Genomic DNA, 21,019 nt, shown 5'->3' on the forward strand with positions numbered 1-21,019 from the left:
GCATTCAAAATATGACACGTAATTAAAAACAGATATTCAGTACTTGAGATATAGTCGTATTAAATGAGGTTATAATATTCGAGATACGTTCGAAGATTATATATATTGGCTTTGTCGAGATATTCTGTCATTTATGATATTTTTTAACATTTGATAGCTTTTAAACTTTTAAATATAATACTTATAAAGTATAAATAACTCTCCAACAATATGTGCATGACAGAGTAATTAACCAGCTAAATGTGATATGGCTCATAAAGACGTAACTGAAGTATTGGATTTCGAAATCAGTTTTTGTCTCTTTTAATTTGTGAAATTAATTAGTTTACATATTTAGAATTTATTAATTAATTTAAGATAATGTTAGGGAGACAAAAAAAAATAACTAAAATTTATCTTGTTTAACATTCATTAATTATCGTAATAATTAATAAATGATAAATAAAATAAGTTATAGCTATTTTTGACTGATTTTTTTTAGTTATCAAATTTCTGTTAGTTTATATGTTAGGATTTAAGAGAATATTTTAAATTAATTAGTTAATAAAACATACAAGAGAGTATATTATATTAATTTATGTAATTTATTCAACATGTCAGGATAATTAGATATAAGTAGTTAAATTAGATGTTAAGATATTGACATGTAAGATTAGATTTTTTGCTTCAATTACTTTAGTACGTGCCATATATTTAATTTTTATCATGTCATATAGAATATCAGTTTAATTAAATTTGGGTCATAGTACTAAAAAAATATAACACGTTGTGTATATTAATAAATGCATTGTGTTTTATCTATTTTGATAAATAATTTATTTAATTAATTTAAATAAAAATTCAAAATCATTATGGACTTACTGGTGCATCCTCCCGTGCCATGGACGAGTATGTCACCAAGGAATGAAATTATGTTATATATGATATAGAAATACGAATACAATGTTATTAACTTGAGTTCAAAGTATTTAGAATACATCACTGATTGATGCTAAAGAGACTATATATTATACTGACATGATTATAAAATATTTTGAAATACTTCTCTATACACAACATTTATTGTCGAGTTTGACGACAATGATTCAGTATTCTGAATCACTACACGCAAGCCACTCTTTGACGTTACTCTTGATAATGCAACGTATAGTTGACCGTGTGTAAATATCGGTTTAGGTAAATATAATCCAACTATGCTTAAGGTCTGTTCCTAAGATTTGTTAATGGTCATAGCGAATGAGACAATGATTGGAAACTGTCTGCGTTGGAATCAAAATGGCAAAGCTTGGTTATTGGGAATCATATTCATTCTTGTATTAGAACGACTTGGCCTATTTTGCCTCTTGTTAGCGTGATGCATTCAATTACATGGTTACCTAATCTCCTTACTTGTAATCTTATTCCGTTACATAACCCGTTTGACTGATCAATGTTACACAGTAGCATGACTGGAAGACCCACTTTCAGAGTCAATTTATAAGGCGGCAAATCAGAGCAATTAATTGCATTAAGGACATCTGGTGTAAGTGTATCCAATTCAAATTCTATGTTTCCTTCTTCGAGACACAAAATATCTGAGTTTAAATAATTTTTCACATCGGCATCCACACGTTGCATTATAAATGAGTTAACATCGTTGACAACTTCTAGCGTTGGGGTCAAGATTGAATGATCTTTGAAGAATGATGTATTGTTGATATTAACTAGCAGGTTGGGAAAAACAAAGTCAACCAATTGGTCAAAATCTTGAATTATAATTTCATTGGACATTACCACAATAGACTCACCATCAGTGGAATCTCCAACAATAGCATCACATATGTCCAGCAACCATGAAGCAAACTGAGAAACATTAATGAGTGATGTATAAGTTGCTCTAACAGTTAAACGCATGTTAATTATTAGTCTTAATACATTACAGTGTTGCCATAGGTAAGATGAGTTTATGGCTGCTTGGACAATATCTTGGCGAAATCCCATTGGAATTACAAGTAGAATTTGCTTGAAGTCACCATCTAAAGCCACAACCTTTCCTCCAAATAGTAGTTCTGGATTATAGTAAGGCTCAAACCTAACAATGTCCCTTAAGCATCTGTCGACAGCTTCATAGCATAGCTTATTCAACATCGGTGCCTCATCCCATATAATAAGTTTTGCTCTGCAAACCAATTTAGACAATGTGGTGCCTTGCTTAATCCAACAAACCGAGTCTTCATTCAAGTCCAATGGTATCTTAAATCTTGAATGTGCAGTGCGTCCATTTGAAAGCAATAAAGAAGCAATACCACTAGATGCAACATTCAGAACAATTTTCCCTTTGCTCCTCATAACCGTTGAGAGAACGTTGTAGAGAAATGTCTTACCGGTTCCACCATACCCATAGACGAAAAAAAAGCCACCTTAGTTTCCATTTACAACATTGATAATCACATCGAATGCTTTCCTTTGATCTACATTCATGTTTGTTAAGTTTGTTTCCAACTAATTGTGCAGAACATCGACATCAAAGTTCAGTTCATCCATGATTAACCGATCATCTAACCCTTTAATAGTGCCAAAGCTTGGAAAAGGCATCCCATCAAACTCTCTTAGTGATCTACCATTAGCCTGTAGTTTTTCTTCTATCTTTGAAAGAGTCATATTCATTATCTAGTCTTCGGATAGTTGCAGGTCTATCAAGGATACACAACGACGCACATATTAAGTAGATATGAATTACTTGAATTTAATATGAATTAGCACCAGGAACAAAGATGTAATAATTCAACTTACCTACAGACTACATGGATTTTCTTTGAAAGTAAATAATATCTTCAGACAAAACATCATAACATTGCTGACACACATTTTCAGGTCTATCCATATTATTTGACAATAAGAGCACCACGAAAAGGTCACGGATGTAGTTTGCAGAAGCCCAATTACCTGCTTCCAAGATGGTATCAATAAATTTTTTATCATCTTGCAGAAGGCCCAATGCATAACATGCTTCTTTGAACGTGCTATACACAATGCCTGCAATTGTACGTATGTCAACAAAACTTACACACCCCTTTTGAATGTTGAGCAGAAGTTTTAGGTAATATTCTTCACCACTTCCTCATGGAACATGAGTAAGTCTGCCGATTGAGAAGCCTTGTTTCCTTGGCATCCACAAAGAAATGTCTTCCTTCCACACGAACTTATTTAAAAACTGGCTATATGTAAGAGTACGACCAAATGGAAATAACCTATTTGCAAGCATCCAAGCTAGCATCTTTGTAGGCTTGTCGTCCACCTGTCAATGACGTCAACTATGTTTTCATAGTCTCTAAAAACCACCGGATGTTCATCTGGCAAGTGAAAAGGTAATCTAATTACTAAAGGTTTTTTTTGTATGTCGTACCCAAATATTTTCCAAACAGCTCCGCAGGCTGATATGTACCTACAATCATAATAATTCCTAATCTCATCAATAACCTTTTCAAGTTGCCCTTCTTCATTGCTCTAATAGAAAGAAGCAATGACATGATCATTTCCTTTGTGAACATATTTAAAAAGATATTTTATTGCTAATGTTTGACATGTATGATCAACGTTGATATGGCAACAGTACTTTAGCAACAACGATTGGTTGTACGGGACAATGTATGAGTTATCGAGAACTATGTTTTTCTTCATGATTGTTCTGCCATTGTCTCTTCTTTTATACTTGGGGAAGCCTGCCTCATCCATTACAGTCCTTAATCTAAATTGTTTTGAAAAAAATTTGGAGCAACGACTGTTGGACATGCATGGGCTAGTATTGTTATGCCTGCCACATGGACCATAGACCATGAACTTCAAAACCGTTGTATATAGTTTAGTCCTGCTATGCTTGTCAGGGATCTCTGCTGATATATGCTTGTCTATATCCTCAGGTGCTTTCAGTTTAAATAGAGGATGCATGAACAACAGTATATGAGCGTGCTGTAAATTGCACTTCTGGAATTCAACTATGCACACGTCTACAAATAAGACGACCAATTAAAAAAATGAGGCAACATGTAATTAAACATAACATTATCTATACTTACAGCTAGATATTTTGCCAAAGAACTTTCCTTGCTTGAAGTATGCAACCAATTGACTCAGCTTGATATTAAAAATCCTTGAAACTATGCCAGGCCGGTCTTCTGCTTTGAATCTCGTATCTTTCAAAAGACGCTTAATTTCATCCCACTCAGGGTTGCATATTATATTGATAAAGTAACTTGGGTAACCCGCATACTTGCAAATTGCAAAGGCATCTTTACAGTTATTAAACATGTATCTAGGTCCTCCAATGAAGCTGTGAGGAAGGATTATCCTCTGCCCAGTTGACACATCATTTGTCTCTCCCGAACCAAAGACTCATGTAGTGCATTATATTTTTCAACCCTTAGTTTTGGTTGATTGTGTCTAATGAAGCTGTCGTTCTGCCTCGATCATAGTATATGCATCAACTGAGAATTGCTGAAATAATCTCCTTCTTGATTGTAGAAGTATTGGTGATTCATTGCATCGAATTTGTATTCAGTATGCAAAAAACTCCCTCATGCTGATAGTCTTCCTTTTCTTATTAGCATCAAGTCCATAACGAATGGATGTCTGGATGCCAATCCTAAAACCATCTTCTCCATAAGGGAATAATAACGGATATTGAAGAGCCAAATACAACGAATATAGAACGTCAATCCTTTGCAACCTGTTTGACATGAATTGTACTATAATATCCCTCTCAAGAATTGAGTCATCAATGTCCCTTAACACTAAAATTGCAACCTCAAACCATCAAATATAGTTGGTGAGTTATATACTCTTCCATCCTTATTCCACTTTTTGATTAGCTTTAATTTGATTTTTGGGTTTGAACCCTCTGCAAATCTATCTCTAGCAAACCGAAAGGTCTTTGCAAGAGGATTGTGCACATCTAACATCTCTTTAAGAGCAGTCACAATTTAATAGTCAACAATATTTGTTGCTTCTGTAGAGCTAAAATTAGAACAAACATGTTGTATAATATATTACGTACACGTAGAAATGAACAACTATAGTGCATTTTTAAGTTGTGTGGATAATAAATGATTTTAGATGCAGATTTATAACAATAAACAGGAATTACCTCACAGCAGTTACTCTGTTTTGCACTTCATTCTTAGTGTCATATATATACTGTTGAGCAAACATTGGCTTATTATTGTCAGAAGGAATTAAGCTTCCAATGGAATGGTAGTTTTAACCACTCAATAAAAAAAAGTTGGAGGTGCTGACCCGTTATTGATAGCATGATTGACTTTTTCAACCATTGATGTAAATGAAAACATGGAGTTAAATTTTCTTATATTTTTTTAGAAGTACCTGGCTTTGTCATTATTCATACTATGTAGGTCCTGTAGGGTTTGTGGTATTATTTTTAGTATTGGTAGTTCTACTTTACCATTCATGCAACATAGTCCAAATTTTGGTACAATATTTCTCCTACTTTTCGATAGTCTCTCGTCTTCCCACCTTGATGCATTACAGTACAAACAACGGTGCATTGGATTACCTGCATCCCAAGTATCTAAAATTTGAAATGGCATGTCACATGATAATGAATTTCATATCTAAGTTTCATGTGTCAATATAAGCAAATTATGCGCTAATTAATTACATCTGCATGAATAGTAAATCTATCGTCAAACCTTCTTCGTGAAAAGCTGCCACATTGTACACCAAGTGTTGATGGTCTTGATCTGTTGATAAATTTTTTGAATGGAGGCAAAAATATATTAAAATATATTTTGTTGAACATTGATATATTTATATTTTGAGATACACAAAATATATATAATTTGAAACTAAAATTATGTATGTGCATCAGGAAAAAAAAAGTTAAAACAAAGAATATTAATTAAAATTTATTTAAGAGGTTAATTTTTTTCAATTAATATCAGTTATTTTTTTAAATTATTTTATTTATCTTAAATTTAAACTCTCAATTCTCTAAAAAATGAGAAATTTTATAATTTAAAAAAGTTAATTAATATTAATATTGGTTAACTTAAAATTGGGTTCTTATAATTTTTTTATTATTTAATATATACATAATTTTTTTTCTTCTCTCACGAATTTTGGAAAAAAAAAGTTAAAGATTTCACTTATATTTTAAAGATTAAATATGAGTTTAGTGATTAACTATACTCATTAGCTAATTGACTAATTTTAAAAAGAACATTATCACTACTTATTATTTTATTTATTTCTAATTGTGATACTAAATTAAATTTAATACGATATATAACTGCATATTAAATTTAATAAAATAACATAATTATCAAAATAGTCATTTATAATTTAATGTGGAGACAAAAATAATATAAGAATGAGGTCAAATATATTTATTTATGTATAATTATTAACATTTGTGTTTTCAAAGTCTAGTGGGGCCAAGTGCCCCCTCTGGCTAACCTAGGTCTTCTTACAAGTGTATTTTTTTTAGATGGATAGTCTTCCCTATTTAAATAATAAACTAATACACTAATAAATAGAAATGTACCTTCTTCCAAATGAGCATAATAATGTTCCATGAAGTCAGAGTCCAGCCTAATGTCGTCAAAGATGTCGGTCGCTGCATTATTTTCAATGTTTTATGTATACATGAATATAATGAATATAATTATTTGTTCATTTAGCTTATTAACGGTATCTTGTGGCCACCATGCTAACCTTTTGTTAATGAAATTTAAGGGTAAAATACAATTTAAAGGAGTTAGTTAGAGGTCCTACCTTGATCCTCCGTCATTAAATAATTGGTATTTTGGGTACAATCTATTGTAGCTGAGGCTTCGGGTGCTCCATAAGGAAGGTGTGTCTTCTGTGATAGTGATCCATTTTGTACATTCCGTGCAAGTTTAATACTTAATTATTATGATCCATCAGCTGTTTGGTACATAATCCTCTAACATTAGAGAAGTTTAAAAGAAGGAGCATGTTGCGGAAAAGCTAACCGTGAATATGATGATGGAGTTCGGTGGCATTGTAGTAAAGGTTATAGTTGTTTACTTTAGAATTGACTACATGGGAATTTTCTATTATCGAAACTGTGGAGCGCTTGTAAGTATGCTTTGCATTAAATTTTTCACATACATGGTCCCTTACCTAGTTGGTTACATTTTGACTTGCAGTGATGCAAATATAGGAACGAGAATGCAATAGAAAGTTTTCATTAGTACCATAATGAATTTCAGATAATCTATAAGCAATGCATATACCTCGGACACTCAAGAAAATTGAGTCATTATGTCCACCATTGGATCCGGTTATTAGTTCCGATGTCAACTTCAATGAGTGTTTCATTGTTGGTATTATAGATCTTGGGAAGGTTTTCCATACAACCATTTGAGCGATGGCGATATATTTTCTGAATCCTTCCAATGATGGAATCATGAGCTTGGTGGCTACTTTGGTGAACTGCAAAGTAAATGGTCATAATTTTATTCTCACAGAATACTTGATGGACCAAATTTGCTCGTTGAACCAATTAAACAGGTCAAGAGAGTGAGTAATACCATTAGAAATGTCTGCAAGAGGAGTATGCCTCGGGTGGGAAAAGTTGGGGTAGTTTTTTTTATATGGATGCAGTAATGGCATTTTTAGTCCCATGCAGTTGAGGATGATCAACCACATTTGTTAATGAGGATAAATCAATTGATGTGGCCGATTGCTGTGATGAAGACGATTCACGCATAAGCATGTCTGAGTTTTCTCTTAAGGGGAAGTATTGTTGTCCTGCTTGAACCTAAAACATTTAAATCACACATTGAAAACAATAAAAAATGAGAACCCTAATGAACATAGTTAAGGAATCAATTTAGCCTAACTATAGATAAACAAGATGCAAACCCATCGTTGTATCTTGTTCAAGTGATGGCTGTTGTCTCTGTCTTCTTTGGTCGTGCAATATTAATCTCCTCCTTAACCTAGCTAATTTAGGACTCAGCATATATTTATTATAATCCATCGTACACAACACGACCAAATATATGTGATTCTTTAAATAAAAGACTCAAGGTTTGGACAACGACAATGTTTAGTACATATAGCTTCAAACAAAACTAAATTAAATTTGTGGAAGCAACATGTTTGGAGTAAATAAGGAATGATACAAATGAAGAAGGAGATAAAGGATTAAGAAATCTAGGCGGGAATTTTGAGTGCGATGCTGTTACTTAATAGAGAGTCGATCTGCATGGGTTGATAATTTTATTATATTCTATTTCTATTCTATTCTAAAAATCAACATAGAATGGTTATATTTATCAAAAAATTTATAAATATAGCATATTTTTTAATCATTTGTTATGGGTTATGGTCTTTGTTATTGGGCTTATGCCCGTGACAGGCTCATATTAAAAATGAGTATGTGGACCTATTATATAATCCTATTATAATTCTTATTGCCAAAAAAAGAAAAGTACAAAAATTAAATAAATATAAAATTATATTTTTAGATTGAATTCTAGGAGAAAAAAAATGTAGTATTTGAATTCTAACAAACCATAAATTGATAAGCAATTTATTCAAATTACATTTAAAAGATTTTAATTAATTGTATAGCTTATTAAAATTAGAATCTTTTCATTTTAATATGTCTATAGATTAAACTTTTATTTCATATACTTATTATTAATTAGAGTTGAACTATTATTATTATTATTATTGATAATAATTTAAAAATCAATGCTCACTTGAATTGTAAATGACAAATAATGGTCTGAGTTTGTTATGAGTTAATATGCATTTAACACATGTAGTGTCATTTATTAAATTTATTACAATTCTTATTGCTACAAAAAAAACTACAAAATTTTGATAAATAAAAAATTATATTTTTGGATTGAATTATAGCTTAATTTTATAGCTTATTAAAATTAGAATCTTTCCATCTTAATATGTCTATAGTTTAAAATTAGAATCTTTACATCTTATTATGGTTTGTGTATGTTTAATTAGTTGTTCTTGCAAATCTTGTATGTATGACATTACCCTTATATGTATGTATGATCTATGCTATATGTTATGTTTATATATAATGTTGGCCTTGTGTATGTTTTATTTGATTTCTTATTATGGCTTGTGTATGTTTAATTAGTTGTTCTTGCAAATCTTTTTTATAAAATAAAAGTTTTTCTCCAAAAATTTGATAGTGCGCTAATACGACTATAAGCTTAATAATAAATAGCTAAAGTTTTAGGTGAGCAAGTCGGTGACAGTCGGTTTCTAGTATGATCATGATGTACTGATTCTCATTTCATCTAATTGTTGATTGTTGATATTGTGCCGGTCTGACTATATGAGAACATCTATTAATAATGGTTCAAAGAGTAACTCAACCCAAAAAGAAATCATACGTGATATAGGCATATGACCAAAAGAGGTGATAACAAACCAAAACTAATGTGGTACATACTGCATTAGCGTTTCTAGACTTCAACATACATGAAGATTCATTCAAGGGACATGCTGTGAATATCAAAATACTACCAATCCTTAATAAGTTATCCCTTACTAAACCTCTCCACCCTGTATTAAGTTCCACTTCGATGAACATAAGTGTCATCTTCCAGCGAAGTCTCATGTGATATTGAAATCCACCATGCTGGAGTAAACATACATGATAAAATCTAGATGGAAAGGCATGCATTGCAAAATTAGTAGGAACAGTCTGTACAGACACAAAGCCAAATGTTAGCATAACAATGTTAAATAATATAATCATCTAGAACTTGAGTGATTTTATATATTTCATCGGCACATAATGTAATTACCAAGTAGGAGCACTGAATGTCGTGATTAGTTAACTTGCGTACAAATAAGTAATAAGGTGCGTTGATGCTACATTTGTCTGGGGAGTATAAACCGAAAGGTCCACCATTGAAGCCAACAAAATCGAAAGGACGTCCACGGCAATCGACTAACTGTCCAAATGGATAAGTTGGCATGAATTCATGAAATTTAACAGGCATGGTAGTAAGAACTCTGTTCAAATCAGCGGGTTTGTCAATGTGGTCATCGACGTGGTTGTTATTTCCCATACTTGGTTGCTGCATACTGACGTCCTCTTCATTAACAGGCGGGACAGCATTCAGATCAATATCTAAATGCCTTGAAATTAGCTTGCATTTTGGAATCTCTAAATCAACATCATGAGGTTCAACATTGCTTGTCCTTTTAAAGAAAGGTTTTCTTTCAATAGGCACTGCATGCTTACCGTAACGGTCCTTGTTGGTCGTCTGCCTGTTGGTCACTTTAGCAGATTTTTTCTTCTTTTTCTTGTTCACTTTGTACTATCCATAGTGGAATCACTCAATCTCATCAAATAAAGGGCCAGTTTGAATAACTTGTTTGTCATTATCTGAGGAATTATCATCTAAATGACCCTTCATATAGTGGTACAGAATTGGGAGGCTTGCCATCTTATCATTCTTGACCTTAATAACATAAAAGATGTCGCTGAAAAGGTACCGGAGGTTTATGGTCCCCCCTATTTGAGGCCATAAAGTTGAACCAAGAAGTGTAAGCTTTCCATAATATAGGTGGTGTTGTATCCCTTAGCTATTCTTAGGGTAATTTGGTTACGATTGGTGTCTACAACTCTCATATTGTCATCCAAGAAATGGTTATATTTCCTATAGAATAGGCTAGAGATAGAATGCATTTTCTATGGCAAATGAAGATAGATGAAGATTGATTAATAAAAATGGAAATGAATGGAAAGATGTATAGCATAAGTGTCAGCATTCAAGTCTCATGAAAGTTTTAAAAAATAATAGATGCATTGACTACATAAAAAAATAATTTCAACAATAATAAGCATTTTATACCGCAAAAGGATCAACTGTGAGGTAAAAGACACGGCATTGTTTATCAATGTCAGAGGCTTTGTGATCGTTGTGCATTGTAGGTACTAAACAGAAGTTTCTTCAATAATGGACTGAACCTAGAGAAGTAAATGAGGTACTTTCATACATGTGTTTTGGGAGAGTTAAAGTAGTATATGGAAGGAGCAGAAAACACTTTGCTTCATACTAAATAGCATCTCCATCAATGAATGCAACAGGAATGACAAAAAGGTGTATTGAGTGCAATATATATTTAGTTATCTTTAACTATGTATGTATTTATTACTATTTATAGGTGATTTACAGATGATGAGAGATATTTCAAATTAGCTAATCTGAATAAGGTTTTTCTACTTGTCTTATCTGCCGATTAAGTAATAAGTAATATGACAATTTAGGTTGTTTAAAAACTCATTGTAGGGACCTGCAGCAAAATAGGGATAGATAGTTTTAGATATCATCATTAGTATACTCTATTGATAACTTGTCATTACCCAAATTGTGAAGTATGGCCAACTCTATAAAAGTAGAGGTGGAATTTGTGCCAGAATAACTATCCCTCAGGCCTTGGTAATGACTCAATCCTAATTTAGCAGTTGAGTGTTCAAACTGCGTGTGTACATGATCTTCTAAAGGATTTATATTGTACATGAAGTGTGTTACTATAGTTATGAAAATGATGTTAGAGCAGGTGTGGGGTGTAGTTGAAGACGAATTGTGACAGCTGATTGACAGCCTGCTAAGAAGTTTAAAGTTGGCGGGTTTTGAATTATATAATGGAATATGATAGAGTGAAGGTTTGCATACTCTCAATTCATGGTTTGAGTAAATATATTGTTCCAGAATAACTATGATGGGAATTAATAAAGTCTAAATAAGCCACGTAATAAATCTTGTATTACGATATGGTTCATAGACTGCAATGCCATTATTAATTAATATTTTTCCACATTATTATTTTAAGCAGATTATGTATATATGCACTATACTTTGCGTTCAAATTTTTTTCAATGGGTTTGATTTCATATAGTAATCATGAGGACTTACATGGTGTATGAAGAAAAGTGTATTTTAATGTGCATGAATCATTGATTAACTACTCTGCATATGAATGAATTTCCTCTTGGGCTATTTGTTATTTACTTTTGGAATTATATATTGAAAAGTAACACTCCTTGCAAGGGAATCCGATAATTCCTTATGCAATTGTGACCACAACATTTAATTAAAAGAAGAATTTGCGCCATTGATGCAGTGTGATAATTCACTATTATAATTATAAAGAGAATCAAACAAAGGATTATCTTTTTATTTCTCATCCACATTATAAGCATAACAATGGTAAGTTGCAATCTTCAAATATGAAAGCAGATATGAAATTTAGACTATTTATAGGGTGAAACACTATCGAATCATTTTCATATTTGTTCCATAATAAGTGTGAATTGTCATAGATTGAGCTAGATTGGAATTTTTTGTATACAAATTAGTTATTTATGCAGCAAAACATTCCTCTCATAGATCAGCGATATTGAAATCAGTTAGCGTTAAAGGAAAAGCCGACATTTATGTTGGAACAATGAAGTAAATAAAGTTCAGCATGACTTAGCTATTAAATGGATTTAAACGCGTGTGCACAACCAAGGACATGAATTAAAAAAACTTGCATTCTAATGAAACAAATTACTCAAATCACAGCTTGGCCATAACATTGACTTTGGAATTAAATCTAAATCACGAAATTAAAGCTAACTGAAATAGAGGACTACTCACTAGCTAAAACCCAAACTAATGTTACCATTTTTCATATCTTAAAGATCTTTACGTGCATCATCGTCTCGTCATTTGAAAAAATAAAAAATTACAAAACAGTTCCGAATTTAAACTCATTGTATTTAGCAAACAGCTTCCAACCACGCGTAAGATATAACCTAGCTTTCTTTTTTTTAGCTCCATCTCAACCCCATGTGGTAACAAGAGCCATTGTCTAGAATCACCTTGACATGGTTGTGTTTGCTAGGAAATGCGCTATCAGCAAATCTAAGGGAAATGATCTTGTAATTGAGGACCACAGAAAATGGAAAAATTTAAACAACTTGTTAGGTATTTTTGGATGAAGTATACTAAGCACGAAAGTAGAAAAATTTAGAATGATTACCACAGCACTATTGTCAACCTGGTTGGAAGTGAGAAGATTAAGGCAACTATAGACATAAGGTCCTTGAATGTTTGAGTCGGGACTACCAGTGGTTAAAAGTGTAGCGTATTGGTTCGATTCGACCTTCCCAGTGAAGTGAGTTTGTGGTTTAATAATGGAACAAACATGATTGATGGTACCATTGCAATATGGGGATGCTTATTGGGAAACTTGGGTTGGATCCTGGCCAAATCTGTTGTATTTCTTAGGCATGGTATGTGACGTGCTGGCAGCAGAGTGGTTCGAGTCTTTCTTAAAAAAAGACTTAGACAGCAGAAAAGCACTGAGGAAACCATCCTGTCCCTGGAAGCCTGTGAGCTGAAGATCTTGCTTGTAGACAGTTTTTACCTCGGAGGTGTTCCCAGTTGAAGCAGGGAAAGGTATAGTGGCAATGGAATTATGAAGAGTTTCATGTAGAAATCTATTTTGCAAATTAACTTCCAGAACTGGCATATCTTCATAGTTCGAATGAACCAAATCTGAAGGAGTCAAAGCTGGTGGTGTTTGTTGGGCAGAAAGGTTCTTGGCTGGTGGTTTATTTTTGTGCAAAATATTAGAAGTTGGATATGTAAATTCATTTTGCATCATGAAGCTATCATTGACTTTTATAACAACAAATATGTCCAACCCAACGTACAATAACCTCATCCAGCTACCATGGTCGAGCCCGTAACATGTGACCAAATTATGAAATACATAGAGTATGTAGCTAGTAGGAAACCATTTGCTCAATGATAGCTCAATTTGATTGTCATTCATGTCTATTACAATCACCCTATCTCAAAGATGTTCCCTATACTTCCTATAAAATAGGGAGGGTAACTCATGTGTAACGTGAAATAGAGATTAACATAATCATAAGTTTCTTGTTTTTTAAAAAAAGAAGAAAAAATATATATGAATCTTTTGGGAGCTATTTATGATTCAGGGGTGAATAAATAAGACTTACAGCTTAGGGATCCACATGAAGATAAAATATATGATTTTTGTCAAAGTATGCAAGAATGAGCCTACTCTCCTCCATGGTTAGTAATAATAGAGGTAGAAATATGTATGAAACTATTGTGATAGTTAGCTTATGACTATTCTACTGGCCCTTATAAAGTAATCAGCAATGTCTGTTTAGACTAAAAAAATGCAGGTATGGTGTTTGAATAGGATAGTTGTAAATATATATTGACTTTCCAAAGAAGAAGACAGGTACATGAAGCCACTTTATATATTTCATCTTGGAATAGCATGAACAGATGTAGATAAAGCACAGTTTTTAAGGAGAGATCATACACAAAAGACACTTGTGCTTTGATGGAGATAAGGTAAGAAATATTCAATAGGGATTCAATAGGAATATAGAGAAATAATAATTTCAAATAAATCAAATAAATATATCAATAAAGGAGGTTCCAAACATCATTCCCTGATGCCAGTTGTTAGAAAAGTAGATTTATATAATTTTAGTAAACAATAAATTTTAAATTTTATATTGAATTAGAAATTAAAAATTTGGAAATGAAAAAAAGGTACATAAGGGTATGTAAGAGTTCATATCCTGTCCTTGGGCCTCCTTTTTAGAGTGCCGGTTCATTTATTGACATGCAAAAATTTGTCTTGTATACATGCTTCAGTCACTATTATTCTAATTAGTAACTTAAACTATACAATTCTAAAGACAACTCCATAAGGAATCTATATTAAAATAATAAAAAAGTGACATCTTTTTTAATGGATATGAAAATAATTAAAAAATGTCTGGACACATCTTCCATGCATTGAATCATTATCCAGATTGTTTATCATAAGTCTTAGGTTATATATTAATTTAGATTTAAATAGTAGGATGCAATTATTAAATAACACACTATGATTGGATTAAAGGAACCAAACATAAGAAGCAAGTGCATATCATAGATATTGCTTTTGCTTCACATACATAATAAGCATTACACGCACACAATGACTCGCATGGTTTGATTGCATTAGACCATGCGTTATTGGATGACATAGCTAAAGGAAAAAAAACAACGACATCACTTCATTAAAGGACACTACACGAAACCATAATTATATGCAACATTGATACTGGGAAATATTCTATGATACTTGAGCTTGATCATTAGTCTACCATATATTTTGCTTGAGAATCTATCCAGACACTAATTTTGGTAGACTTTATCAACCTCGAAAATGCCATCTTCGAGCTTTCTACACTTCGATGATGATCCATTCTTAGAGTCTAGATAAAGATCAATGAGTTGCTTAGACCATCCACCACTAATAATGATTCTTTTGGGGGGTTAAGAAAGCATCATTAGAGTTTTCCACCAAAGCCTCAACAGAAGGAGAACTCATGCGCTGCATTTTAACTATTTTTTAACTAAATATATGACCCCTTTAATGCTCAACTTAACGATTTTTACTATTTGATAGTTACCTTTGGCGTGTCGGTGGAAGCGGGTGCGACGGTGCAGGCAACGCAATAGCTCTTGGTGGCTTCATGGACGGCGACGGTTCGTGAGGAGTTCAGCGCGAAGCTGACAGCAACTCCCTCGCGATGGTGCAAATGGTAGCAACTCCCTCTCCCCCCCCTCTCTCTCTCAAACGCACTCTATCTCTCTCTACCCTCGGTTCTCTCCTGCGATGGTGGTGCAGCGTGATGGCGAGCTGCGTGGCTGTGAGGCGTGACACCAGACGGCTCTCCTTCCTCCTTTTCCCCCTCAGTCCCCCCTTCTCTCTTTCCTTTTCTTTCCTTTATTTTTCCGTCGTTGCTGCTGTTGTGTTAGTGTGTATTAGGAAAATGATGGCGGTGGGTGAGTGGCGGTGGCTGGGTTAGGGTTTTATATGTTTGATTTTAGAATTAGGGTTTAATTTGGGACAAATATAAAATTATGAATTTTTGAGTAAATTAGAGTTTTGGTAAAATTTAATAAAATTAAGGTATTATATTAAATTAAATTCTAAATTAATCCCTTAAAATTATTTTAAAAAATATTATTTAATTACCAATTTGATGATTGGCTTTTAATTAAGTATTTTAATTTAAAATATAAGACAATATAATTAATTTTCTTTGTTTATAAGAATTAAGATATTAAATTCCAAAATCTTAATTATTTAAACCAAATCATATCAAATTCTTATTATTTTACATTTATTTAACTTTATAATCTAATATAGAAAATAATTTGATAATTATAAAATCAGATAAAACCTTAAAGTATTTTAAACTCAATTAATCAAAATTTTCTTTAATTATCTTTAATAAAATAATTTCCGAGACTAAAGTACTTCTTAATGAATAAATAAATCGAAATTAACTCTTAATAAGATTTTCTAAAATTTCTGGGTCTTACACTTAAGCCATGATATTTCTACTAGAAAGAATATTATATAACCTTTTCTAATATTAACTACTTAATACTGAGCCTTTATGTCGATATCGCGTACCAATTTTTAGAAAATGTCAGAAAATTTTGTTTTTATTCATTAAAATCACATGCCAAAGATCTCTAAGTAATAACAAAATATAAGTATTAATAATACTAAATGTTATACAAGTAATTCAAAATAAATTTAAATACAATACTTACCCCCTCTGTATAAAATTAAATCTTAAGCAACAAGAGCGAGCGGACTCTATGAAAGTAACTTGATTCATAAACAAATTCTACTAATCGTCTGCAGTTTCATACCGAATTTTTAAGTCTGTGTCACTGAAAGGGTAAAAAATTTTAAAATGAGACATAAACCGCAAGTTCTCAATAGAGGACGAGAATGCCATGAAAGTAAATATTAAAATGCAAACAGTTAAGTTATCTGAGAAATATATATTCTTTCATCATTTTTCTATCACCGAAATTTTAATTTCAATTTATATAAAATAACTAATTATAATAAATATTAATTGACTTAAACTTAAAAAGTATTTACAAAATCAATTTAATCATTCCTAATAATTAGTCTCTAAGAGCTCAAATTAATAAAATAAACCATAATTTATTCATAATAAAAATTACTTAAATTCAATTATGTAATTATTCCATTACTGAATTTTAATCTCTATTGCAAAATATTCAATTATAATAAAATTACATAAGAATCCTGATTAATATAAAAATAAACTTATCTCACAAATCATTTAATTATTTTTAATAAAACAATTCCTAAAACTAAAGAGCTTAAACTAGTAAAATAAATTATATCTTATTTTATATTGAATTTCTAAAATTACAGGATGTTACATTCTACCCACCTTACAAAAATTTTCGTCCTCGAAAAAAATATAAGATGGAAGAAAGGTTTTATATTCACATCCCCTTTTAACCATTTCAAAGAATGCAAGAAAATCATATCACATGAATATAGAAGAAAATATACAAAGTGATGCAAAAGTTGATAAAATAACTTGACACGAACTAAATTTTAAAATCCAGAAGTTAACAAATAGGTGCAACGTTTGCTTAGAATTCTCGACGAAGCATGATCACCCCCTCTCGTCGTCTCAAAATTCCATGACTCCTTGTAACCTCCTTGATGCATGAGCATCTTAGCTAGTTTAGCAAGCTAGTTTAGTAAACTTTTAGTTTATTTTCATGCATTATAGCAAATAAATAAGCGACTTCATGAATTATCCTTGCATGTAGTAGATAATTAAACATGAATTGAATTTGTGACTGTTTCGTGGATATACAAGTTGAATTTAATGCAATAGGAAACACTAAGTGAAGTTGCAATCATAAGAATTATTGTTGCACTTAGTATATTAATTCATTTTGTATATTAGTTTGATGCACTATGTTTAATGGTTGATAGGAAATCAATGAGGAAGGCATGCAGGAAACAAAGTATTCATGAAGTAGAGGAAGAGAGGGAGCATTGCTCAATGTGGCATTGGCAACTCCCACATGCAAGGCGCCCCCTCAAAGAATGCCAACCCCGTAGGCCACTGGGGTGTTGGCAATGCCAAGTTACAGGGGTGTCATCTCAAAGAACACCAACCCAGGAGGCCACTGGGGCATTGGCAACGCCAAGTTATAGGGGCGTCAGCTCAAAGAACGCTAATGCTGGAGGGGAATGGGCGTTGGCAACGCTCATAACAAGGGGCTCCAGCTCAAACAACGCTGGCAATGGTGGCATTGGCATTGGCAATGCCAGGATCCAAGGGCACCATATCAAGTGGGCGCTAGTGCAATAAACCAAGGAAGCATGAAGCCAAGAGTGGCGTTGGCAATGCCAAGTATAGAAGGTGCCCCTTTAAGACAACGCCTTGGCCACAAAAGTGCTCTTGGAGGTAAAGAAAGCTGGCACTAACAATGCCCACATACAAGGGCGTCCCCTCAAGGTAACACCTGCGAAACAAGGGAGAGCCGGAAGCCAAACAGGACGTTGGCAATGCCAAATATAAGAGGCGCCAGATTGCAACAATGTCCCACATCACATAGAAGCCCCCTGGGAAGCGTGTTCTAGCAATGGCAACTCCAATATAAGGGGCGCTTAAGTGCAACAACACCCATGTCCCAAGAGCTACCCTTGAAGGTATGAAACCAGGCGTTGTTAACGCTAAGAACAACTGGCACCACTTTGAGATAACGCCCACAAGCCAGCCCTAGAGTTTGGCTTCTAGCGTTGTCAACGCTAAGAAGAGAAGTGCCTCTTTGAAAGGGCGCTAACAATGAATGTAAGGCTCATGAAGCCATACGAGCAGTGCATGTATAAAGAGTGTTGAAGACAATGAAGGAAGGAAGCATGGTGTTATTAATGCTAATTGTTGAAACGCCCAAATGTTATAATGCCAAGATGATCCTGGGAGTGCACTTGATGGCATTGGCAACGCCAAAAGTAGGAAGCACCCCCTTGTGAAATAACGTCTGCGATAGTGGGGTTGAAAATTTTAGAAATACCATGCGTATGCATGGTGAAAAATTCTGCAAGCGTGCGTATGCATGATGGTAAATATGTGTACACACGGGTATACAAGCTGGCATAATGAAAAAGAAGCATTGGTAATGCTAGTTAAAGGGGCACCCTCTCAAGGTAACGCCTACGATAAAGCCACAAGTTTGGAATCCCATTTTGTGCTTGGAGTTAATAACGCCACATTTAAAGAGCGTTAATTCTATTTAACGCCTGGAATCAATTGTAAAGCCTGACTAAGGCGTTGGTAACGCCAAGTTTCAAAGGTGTTACTTCTATTAACGCCACGGCACTCAGGAATCTCTTGAGCCCACAAGCCCAACAAGATCCAATTTGAACGCAAAGTTCAAAAGGAATTAAGAAGCAGAAGTAGTATAAATAGGGGGGTTGGAATTTGTAAAAAAATTTTTTGGGAACTTTTATCTTTACTTCACTTTTTGCCTTCTTAACTTTTAGCTTTGACCTCCATTTTTTGGAGAATTATGTAACTTGAATAATGAGTAGCTAATTCTCCCCTATTAGGGAGAGGAGCTCTGTTAGAATCGAAATGAATTAATGATCATTTTCTTTTCTTCTCTATTCTATATTTGTTTATCTAAGAAAGAGTCTCCAACCTTCACAAAGCCAATTCTATCGAAAGAAGAATTGAATCTATTAGAATTCTATGTGAGCCTGGAAAAAGAGATCATAATAATTCAGTTTGAAACTCTTCTCTCACAATAATTTTAATTTTGATTCAAAACCTGATAAGTGATATTTAATCAATCTGAATTGGGATCTTAGGAGTTATGTGGCTTGGGATTAGAATTTAGGCTTGACCTCTTTTCATGAGCATTGGATCAAGGAATTGACATTTGATCATGTTTAGAGAATTGAATTACCAAGTAATTGGAATTTAGTTAGTTATGATCCGCCAGAGATCTAACATTGTATGAACAAAAAAAAAAAGAGAAGTTCATTGATTCAGGAAGATTTAACATCTCCAATTTCTAGTGCTTTAAATTCATAAACACTTCCTTACTTGATTTAATTTTCCTTCCTGATTACTTGCTTCATTTTCCCTTCTTAAGTCTTTGTTCTCCTTTAATTCTCATTGACCTTAGTTCATTTACATTATAGAAATTTAATTTCCTTGTCATTTATTTTTCTAGCATTTATATTATTACAGTTTAATTTTCTTCAAAATTCCCAACTATTTACTTTCCCGCTTTTTACTTCCACTCATTTATTTCCTTGTTATTTAGTTTTCAGCAATTTACTTCACTGTCAAGTTATCTAAGCTTTAATCAAACCTCATCAAATTGATTGTTTATCTAGAATGGCCAATTGATTAAAGTTGCTTGATCTATCAATTCTCGTGGGATCGACCTCACTCATAGTGAGTTATTACTTGATAACGACCCGGTGTACTTGCCAGTGAATATTGTTTATCAAATCCGTATCACTCGTACACTTACCAGTTTCACTTTTTACGTGTACAAATAGCGTCCCTAAGAACTAACATATCACTTGCTATATTTAAGAACTGTACGTGACATGAAAACAAACCCGAAGAAATACTAAACTTGAGAAGAAAAGGACAAATGGCACGGACGGTATTTGCGAGAAATTGGAAGAATACTTAGGTTCACAATTGGACAAGGATGTATAGAAGCAACATAACACGCCAAAAAGAGAATCCAATCATATATTAAAAGAGAAACTGAAATCAAAGAACTCTAATAAGAATAATAAGAGGAAATACAGTATGTTAGTTTTAAGTCAAGCTGAATTAAAGCGGTATAGAGTTCTCCAAAGAAAAAAACTAGGATCAGTGGCACCATCCACAAAATGTTTAGGAACACAATCAAATAAGGTGTTTATAAAGAATGAAAAAACCTATGAGGGAATTAATTCACTTTCTCAAAAAAAAAGGGTATGAAACAAACATTTTTCTAAAGAAATACTAAAAGCATAAAGGAATCATTATGTCAAAACAATTTCAAATTGAAATGAATTATGCAAAATTTGCAAATAAAAATTAATTGGG

At 32.9% G+C, this 21,019-nt stretch overlaps 1 protein-coding gene across 1 annotated transcript; it reads right to left on the minus strand.

The window, feature by feature from the left end:
* Positions 1-1,305: 1,305 nt before the first annotated feature.
* LOC107478731 (uncharacterized) lies at positions 1,306-2,328 on the minus strand. The gene has a single exon (XM_016098866.1). The coding sequence runs from the start codon at positions 2,326-2,328 to the stop codon at positions 1,306-1,308; it is 1,023 nt and encodes a 340-aa protein (XP_015954352.1).
* Between the last annotated feature and the right edge of the window lie 18,691 nt (positions 2,329-21,019).

Source organism: Arachis duranensis, chromosome 3 (genome assembly GCF_000817695.3).
Source record: "Arachis duranensis cultivar V14167 chromosome 3, aradu.V14167.gnm2.J7QH, whole genome shotgun sequence".
In the NCBI taxonomy this organism is placed as follows: Eukaryota; Viridiplantae; Streptophyta; class Magnoliopsida; order Fabales; family Fabaceae; genus Arachis; species Arachis duranensis.